An 8,083-nucleotide genomic window follows, 5' to 3' on the forward strand; every position below is an offset into this window, starting at 1 on the left:
ATTAATTCAAATAACGGCCTTCTAGAGAAATCTCATTTACTGAGAAACGGCAGCGCAAAAGAGACGCGGATAACACGCTAAAAATAAAACTAGAAAAAGGTTCAAAGGCAGAGTGGATTGATTTATTTATTAGCATTGCACTAAAGCTATTTGCCACAGAAGAGTTTTTAATCGGAATTTTCGAACCGCCCGATTACATTAAACTGAATCAACGTAATAAAAATAAACACGGAAAATTAGATAACACTTTCTAAAATCCAGTCAGGTGGACTGTAATGAGGTGCTAAATACAGCACATGCAATCTGAGTTCGGAAACTGTGGACTTAACTAGACGACAGAATAACAATGAGAATAATATTCAATGTAGTTTTCTAGTTAGATCAAGTAAAACGGAGTGACTTTTTCCTTTTCAAGGTTGTAAAACTCTTCAGCTAGCAGTTGATTAGGTTTTTAAGTTAAGTTTTATACACAACCTTTCTAATTCGCATTAAGTAGACCACATCAATGAAAAACCGTATAAAAATCCCCATTCCCAAGCCACATTTGAAGCCACACCAAAAATTTCAGCCATTAAAGCATTGCATTTTGCTCTACAGCTATCAACATACCACTTTTTAATGTCAAAATTCGTATTAGCACCATAAGGCTCAGCCAGGCATTCCACATGAGGGTAATCCTGCACAAAATTGGCACCGAAACCGAACGAATCAAATTGCCAAAAAGTCTGTAAATCCATGGTGTTTTTTTAGCTTAAAAAAGCGCGACACAGCGACACATTCAATCCGAACCCGATTGACCAATGCTCGCTACTAATAACGCCTATAATAATTAGGCAAAGTCTTTTAAAAGCTATTTCAAATCGATTTTCGATCATTAAGGTTAAATGCAGATAGAGGAAACCAATAACCTACACACCAAACATTTAAAAAATTACTTTGTCTTGGAACACCAAATATAGCTTTCGGTTATCAAGTGACGACTTCCACAAATACTTAATTACATTCCGTTTGATTTGATTTATTATTAAGCAGCAAATATGCATTAATCAGTGCGATGGTTTACGTGTGCTTATTTCCAATGATCTCACGATTACTCTTGTGAAATGTTAAATTATCGCAAACGCCGATCAGTGTTGCATAAACACTCGGTATATAGTTTTATCTGGAAATTGTTGCTTGGAAAATATGATGCATTGGGTCCAGCTGACCTCTCAAGGGTTTAAACTGATTGTAATTATGTGACAAACGTTTGCAGTGTTTTGCAGACCATAAACAACTATATGTACGGGTTAAAGGAAAAATTTGACTTCGGTAGTGGCAAATTTCCCAGAAAATCCACTATTTCACGGCGCCTTGAACGTGAAACAATCCACTTTAGCTCTATAAACATTTACGCATGCATGGCACAAATGGGGGAGACTTCAAGCCAATTGCGACAAACAAAAAATACATTTTCTATTGCATGAGGTTATCGAGGTCGGTGTCAGTTCGGTAAAAACAAAAACACACCTCTGCCTATTTCTGGTGACCTACATCAGATTGTTAACGTGAACAATGAGTGCAGGAAACAACGAAAATGAGAATGCTTCTTTAATTGCGGATTTTCACGCCTTTGATTACTGCATACCAGTAAGATTAACAATAATAAGAGATTAGAGTACTAATAACAAGTTGCGAAAAATAACTATGGAGTTGACCATTTATTTGGGTGACTGGTGAAAATTTCGGCTGGCCTAATTTATCAGTCTCCTTTACATTATTAATTACGTATAAACCGAGTTGTTTATTTACTTGGGTTGGATATTTTAAACCGGACTACTTTTGAGGCCTAGCTTTGTCTTTAAATCCCTTCAGTCGATATTTATAAGATGAATATTGAGCTAAACCAACCATTTACCTAAATCTAAAACGAAAGGAACTCAATCAGCGCTATTGAATCAAGGATTTTGCCTCAATGAAAGTATTGTGCTCAGTTTCTATTTGCATTTGAATTGTAATGGACTTTGAAAAGTGCTTTATAATCTAATGAGTATGGCAGTAAGCAGCATTTAGAAACACAGCAGCAGCATGCAATCGATATCTGATTCCAAACATAATTTAGATACAATATCAATTAAGCAAAGATCTATGAAAAATGTGACCCAGGATTATCTGATAAGGAATGAAGGCATAAAACCATGTGAAAAGGACAAGATTAAATGATAAACCAGTAGACAACCAACTAGCTGCTTTCTTCATGCGGACCAAAAGGTCAGAGGAGCGTTTACAGGCACCCGAAAGTTGGCCTTCACCTTATGCTATTCAGAACGCCATTAATAAGGGTTTCAGTACAACTGACAATAATTTATTAAACATATAGACAAGCTAAACAAAAATAACTTTCAAAAATAACATAAAGCCCCAAATGAGCTGAAGACAAACGCATTGACATTCTCTCTTAACTCCTAGTGTTGGGACATCAAATTTAGGGAAAGTAGGTTACGTAGGCCCAGGAGCCAAGCCAGTGGCCACTTCCAAAATAACACCAATTTTTGACCTGACTGTTGCCCAGATGTATGCACTTATTTGCCCTGAACTATTCGTATGTTAACTACATTCTAGAAACACTGTATTATAAAGCAAAAGCAACTAGAAATAAAAAGCAAACACACTACTGCTGGTCACTTCACTGAACCCTCTTGGTGAGGTACTTTCTAACCACTAACCTTCGTTTTTCTTTGGGGGCTTTGGGCTTTGTATCCATTTTGAAACATGCACGTCTTAGACACTGCCAAGGAAGTACACCAAACAAATCACTAGAACGCACAAAACCACTTAAACACACGACTTAAAAATCTTCTCTTGAAATATTATGTTTCACTTTGAGCTGAATGACGTTTAGATGTCGAACACCAGCAGTCATTTCAATTGTTCTGCTTAATTTACATCGCAGTTAAAAGAAAGAAGCTCGATTTCTTGAGTTAATATTGGAGTTGAGATTATTTAAGAGTAATGGGGATTAAATTTGGGTTGATAATGCTTTTTGGGGTGTCGATTCTGTATATATGACTGGGATAAAAAAGATTTGGTTTGAAAATTGGGAAAATTCCGGCAACCAGGCTTACACCCAGATTCAAACTCAATGCCTTTGACTGCATTTACACCATACAAAGATTCACCAATATGATACAGTTTGAATTTGAAACATTAATAAATCTAACAATTAATTAATTTTTTCCCAGAAAACTAACTTTTTGATCATTGATATTGCGTTTTTGTGACGTTATTTTTAATATTTCGAAGATTTATCGCAGTTTGATAACCGACTTAAAAATCATATATTAAACCTTTATCAATTCAAGTCTAAACTATGCGATTTTAATTTGATGATGTCATTTTTTCGATAATTTCCTTGATATACATATTGTGGTGTAATTAGGGCACTTTTTCAAAATATTCCAGCGCTAAATTTTCCACCAGCAACTGGTTCATCACGATTTTAAACTCAGTTGATTTTAATTAAACTCCCCAATCAATTAATCTTCTTTAAGTCTCAATTGGAAAAACTACATTTAATCGCATTTTCCAGGATATTGCGAAAAATCCCCATTTCAGCAAATTCCAGCCAAAGCCCTTTGTGCAAATTAGGGTGAAACCCTCATACAGGGCCATTTTATTACGAATCTCAATATTCTTTCAATCAACTTTGCCAGAATAAATCCAGATTGCAGAAAAGTTAAGAAACTGCCAACTCAATAAACCATATTTAATATAGCTCTTAAATCTATCTGTAAAACACTACGAGCAACTAAACGCGAACCAAAATGTGCAACACCCTTTCAAAGAAACCTCATCCTGCTGCTGTTGGCTATTTATCTGTGCCTGATGGTTCAGCAGCTTCAGCTTGAGTTTCGGCCTCGGCCATACTGCTCAGTTCGTCATCATCAGTCAATTCTCTATTATACAGCGTGGGAAACTTCTGCATGCACATTTGCATGGTTTTGAACTTATCCAAACAGTCGCTTCCTGAAACGAACGAACCTCTGTTATATCAATTGGACGTTACAATAGAGCTAAAAATCTACCTTTTGGTTCAGACTTCGATTGGTGAAAGCAGCTGAAAGCATTCCGAAATTCCACCCCGCAAGGGCCTGTTGCCATGCCCCCCAGGCAAGGACAGTTCCAGTTTATGTCCCCATTCGCTAGTATAAGGCCGGGCTGGGGATCTGGCGGAGGAAGGGCTATTGTGCTGGGCACGGAATGGTCTTCCTTAGTAGCAAAAATGACTAGATCCTTGCCATTTAAGCCCATCTTTCGGCAGTGAGACATTTTCGCTGCAGCTCCCTTGGACTAATGCTTATACTCTCGGCTGTCTCCCTGAAGCGCTAGCAATAAAGGTGAGCACTTTTCCAGGCGATAGGTGCACTGCTGGCCCTCGTACAGTCCGCTGAGGACAAGACTTCCTTTTACCTTCACGTAGTGGGACTTGGGAACTCGAAGGACTGCTTCTAGTGTTTCTGGATTCAATTTCAACACGTCGATGCAAACGGCAGCTGCAATTTCCCCAAACAGTTGCTTGACGGCTTGCAGAACGTTCTTTTTCAGATAAGGGGCTGTAAATATTTCTACAGGCCTCTGGAGAATTCTGAAAAATGCAACGGTAAGTCAGGTGAGCGCTTTTGTGACCGAATCACTGACAATTTGATGTGGAGATAATAATAATTACTCATTTCATTTGGCTGGTATCCATAGAAGCTTCTCGTGGAAATTAAGGACAATTTTCTTCAGTTGGAAAGATTGGTCGTTGACTCTCAGAATCTGCAGGCTTACTGGTGTCGGGTTAGAAACATAAGACATCTTCTTATTCGGCATCAGTTAGAATTTCGCAGTATCGATCGAAATAAAAAAGAAACCCAGAAGATCGCTCAGCGGTTTTCTCACTTGCACGCATGCATCATTTGTGAGGAATTGAACGGAAGAATGTTAGATCTGACAATATTGTACCGAAATATGGGCAGCCGGCAGCCGTTATAGAGTTGTCAGAATTCCAACCTCAAAAACAATCAATTTGCCTCTAAAAAATACGCGGAGCATTTTACGAGTGGTTTTTTTTCTCTAATAGCTTAAGCTACAGATTCACATAAACATAGACTACGTGCCAGTTGCGTGAGCCCCGAAATTTTCTAGGGTTTTCCCCAATTTGGCGTAGAAGTCAAAATGCCGCCAAAGAAAAAAGTAGCTACTGGCTACAAATTTGCTGAGCCTCTGCCTAAAGGCACCGTTCTCACGGACGGGGCCAAGCAGTCGTGGAAGCTCGGTGCTTCGATCGGGAAAGGGGGCTTCGGGGACATTTACGAAGCCCGAAAGGACGGCACCAGAGGCGCCAGCTATCCCTGCATAGTTAAAATTGTAAGACCTTTTGTTACCTGATGTGTGATTGATTATTATATTTGCTAATTGTTCAGGAACCTCATGCCAACGGCCCCCTTTTTGTGGAAATTAACTTTTACATCAGACATGGAAAACCTGCCGATGGTAAGTACCTGGCTTTAGCTGCTTTATCGATTTATAATGCTTCCTTGCAGTTGAGGCGTACAAAAAGGCAAAAAAGCTTCAAACGCTTGGAATTCCCCTTTATTACGGGTCAGGCTCCCATGACTTCAAGGGCGAAAAATACCGATTTTTAGTAACCGACAAGTTCTCCAGGGATCTTCACACTGTGTTCCAAGAACATCAGGCTTTTCATTCGGGTACAGTGTTTAACATCGCCATTCAGCTGGTAAAATTTGCCAGGAAATGTTCAGAACATTTCGTTATGTTTTTGTTATTTCTATGCAGCTGGATGCCCTGGAATATATCCATTCCACAGGATATGTACATGCAGATATTAAAGGTGCGAATATTCTCCTCGGGATACCGGAAGGCAAGCTGGATAAACAGGTTTACTTGATGGATTTTGGATTGGTCACAAAGTTCACAACGCAAAGCACTTTCAAGCCCAACCCTAAAAAGGCCCATGATGGAACAATCGAGTTTTTGAGCAGAGATGCCCATCAAGGCGGTAAGAAATCAGTTGAAAAAAATTGATAATTCATACTGAACATGTGCAGGAACGTTTTCCAAAAAAGTCTGATTTCAGTGCCAACGAGAAGAGGAGATTTGGAGAATTTGGCCTACGTTTTGATTCAATGGTTGGGCGGCACTTTACCCTGGGAAGACAATCTGAGTGATCCAAAGACTGTCCAAAAAAGCAAAGAAAAGCACATGTCTTCCGCCAAGGAAATGGTTAAAGCTTGCTTTGGATCAAAGCCACATCCAAGTACGATGCTTTCCGGCTTTCATGAATACTTGACTGGTTGATTGACTTTTTTTACTTTCAGAAGCGATTTCCACCTATATAACTTACGTTCTGTCCATGGACTTTGACACACCGCCGGATTATAAGAAAGTACGCTCTATCTTTGAGTCTGGTCTGAAGGAAGCACGCGAACGTGTCGGGGCGCCATTGACATTCCACACATCGCTCACGCCTACTTAAGGCCAGGGGAGAAGGACTGAAATTCAACAGGCGGGCCACCAAAGAACAGGGCGGGCGTTTGATTTTTTATTTTTTAAGTTTGTAAGTACTTTTTATATAAAATAATCGTTGCTGGATGAGCGCCTTATTGTATGGGCAGCTAGGAACACTACTACTAACTAAATTAAGCATTAAACTTTAGCTGGACGGATATTGAACTTAACGTGGTCAACAGTTTGCGCCTTCCATCCATCCATAAATAACGTTCAAGATTCAGATGATGTAAGGCCTAGAAACCCACATCTTAATTTAGGCTACCTAAGCCGGTTCCTCTTCCCATCCTTTGAATTGAATATTCACATTTATGAACGTCGCCAAACACATAAATAGTGTTCAATACCGGTATTTTACCCAAATCGTTTAAAGGCTCTCGTTGTTACGCTACCTGAATTATCGGTCGATTTCCGTAGAAAACAGGAGGCGTTACATTCTTGAACACAGTCGTAATGGAACGCAGTTTACTAGCGCCAGTCAACTAGGGGCTTAATTCAGTTTGTTCTTGAGTTTTCACTAATACTGACTGTTTCTACAATTAATTATTAGTTACTTATATGGTCGGTAGTTTTAAGCAATTGCATTTTTCAAACCTTTTCCACTCGAAATCTGTCAAAGTTATGTCAACTTCTCCGTCATTTCGTCGCCTTAGTCGTTTGTTGATGAGCTTCTTTTGAATTGCAACAAAAAGCGAAAAGTTTTCATTTTTCTGTGCAAAAGTGCCGATTTTCTGTATCCAGATGTTCAGCTGTGGCGTCTTGTGATATTTTTCAGTGCGGTAGTGCGATTTTAACGAAAAATCTGGTGTTTTCAAGGTGGAAGTTATTCTGACGTCTTGGTGGCAAAGTGATTTTCACATGCGTTGACTGGGAGACGAAGCTTTCATTGCTACATAAAATGGCGGCGGCAGATTGAGACATTGAAGCTAGTGATGGAAACTATCGAATTATTCGATAGTTGTAATTCATTCGATTAATCGAGAGCGATGTTTTCAGCGATGGAAACTGTCGAATTTTTCGATAATTTAATTAATCATTCACTATTTTCTTGTCAAAATGTACTTTTTCAATGTCAATTTAAAGCCTTTGGAGGATATTCTAGTAAGTGGAGAATTTTGTTGTTTAGTTATTGTGGCTCGACATCGAATCAAAGTGCATTTTAATAATAACCTCTGGTGCATTTTATTATCAGGTTTTATCGATTTCTTTTTCATTTCCACTTTGATTGACTCTGCACGTTAAGGATTAAAAAATATATATAAATTTACAAACTAATTTGATCAAATGTGATAAATGGCGTTAATCTAAGGAATTTCTGGGTTCAGTAGAAACGGAATTTATTAACTTCAAGTTTAATGAGGAGTGAGCAAATATACGGGTCCTTTACGTAGATCATGCATTAGAAGTTTTCCAACTTACAGTTACAAACAAGGGCGGATCCGGGGGGGGGTCATGACACCTCCCCCCCCCATTCAATTCTCTATCCAACGATGCCAAAACGAATTCTGTAGATTTTGCAACTCAAAAAAAAAAA

General features: G+C 38.8%; 3 protein-coding genes and 1 long non-coding RNA gene across 5 annotated transcripts in view; 1 reads left to right on the forward strand and 3 right to left on the reverse strand.

Annotated features, from left to right (window-relative positions):
• Positions 1–2,887, reverse strand: part of LOC109536300 (hypoxia-inducible factor 1-alpha) — a 55,169-nt gene extending 52,282 nt beyond the window's left edge. The window contains exon 1 of the mRNA XM_048667791.1: positions 2,706–2,887. Coding sequence (XP_048523748.1) covers positions 2,706–2,743 — 38 coding nt within the window. The 5' untranslated portion in view covers positions 2,744–2,887. The remainder of the gene's footprint in view (positions 1–2,705) is intronic.
• Positions 2,888–3,731: 844 nt separating this feature from the next.
• LOC109536464 (mitochondrial intermembrane space import and assembly protein 40-A) lies at positions 3,732–4,854 on the reverse strand. Of its 2 annotated transcripts, none has more exons than XM_019902695.2 (3): positions 4,706–4,854; positions 4,065–4,624; positions 3,732–4,005 (listed from the first exon to the last, which is right to left on the reverse strand). In XM_019902695.2, exons 2-3 carry the CDS (start codon positions 4,306–4,308, stop codon positions 3,848–3,850), a joined length of 402 nt encoding a protein of 133 aa, XP_019758254.1. In that variant the 5' UTR covers positions 4,309–4,624; positions 4,706–4,854; the 3' UTR covers positions 3,732–3,847. The 2 variants fall into 2 exon arrangements, with proteins under 2 accessions (XP_019758254.1, XP_019758252.1); XM_019902693.2 differs by having other exon boundaries at positions 4,678–4,852.
• Positions 4,855–4,980: 126 nt separating this feature from the next.
• LOC109536463 (nucleosomal histone kinase 1) lies at positions 4,981–6,707 on the forward strand. Its single transcript, XM_019902692.2, has 6 exons — positions 4,981–5,388; positions 5,445–5,514; positions 5,565–5,758; positions 5,818–6,040; positions 6,119–6,298; positions 6,360–6,707. Exons 1-6 carry the CDS (start codon positions 5,197–5,199, stop codon positions 6,515–6,517), a joined length of 1,017 nt encoding a protein of 338 aa, XP_019758251.2. The 5' UTR covers positions 4,981–5,196; the 3' UTR covers positions 6,518–6,707.
• Positions 6,571–7,458, reverse strand: LOC109536465. The gene is made up of 2 exons (XR_002171837.2): positions 7,144–7,458; positions 6,571–7,082 (listed from the first exon to the last, which is right to left on the reverse strand). It is a non-coding gene; the product is annotated as an uncharacterized LOC109536465 (long non-coding RNA).
• Between the last annotated feature and the right edge of the window lie 625 nt (positions 7,459–8,083).

The sequence above is a fragment of the Dendroctonus ponderosae genome, unplaced genomic scaffold (genome assembly GCF_020466585.1).
Source record: "Dendroctonus ponderosae isolate FM_Combo_2020 unplaced genomic scaffold, Dpon_F_20191213v2 Dpon_F_20191213_6, whole genome shotgun sequence".
NCBI classification, from domain to species: Eukaryota; Metazoa; Arthropoda; class Insecta; order Coleoptera; family Curculionidae; genus Dendroctonus; species Dendroctonus ponderosae.

Bases quoted from the DNA above. Each gene is read 5' to 3' on its own strand.
- LOC109536464 (XM_019902695.2), bottom strand. From the start codon at position 4,308: ATGTCTCACTGCCGAAAGATGGGCTTAAATGGCAAGGATCTAGTCATT. The intron at 4,006-4,064 runs GTAGATTTTTAG...CGTTCGTTTCAG, and splicing joins ATCGAAGTCTGAACCAAAAG to GAAGCGACTGTTTGGATAAG.
- LOC109536463 (XM_019902692.2), top strand. From the start codon at position 5,197: ATGCCGCCAAAGAAAAAAGTAGCTACTGGCTACAAATTTGCTGAGCCT. The intron at 5,389-5,444 runs GTAAGACCTTTT...CTAATTGTTCAG, and splicing joins ATCCCTGCATAGTTAAAATT to GAACCTCATGCCAACGGCCC. The intron at 6,041-6,118 runs GTAAGAAATCAG...GTCTGATTTCAG, and splicing joins CAGAGATGCCCATCAAGGCG to TGCCAACGAGAAGAGGAGAT.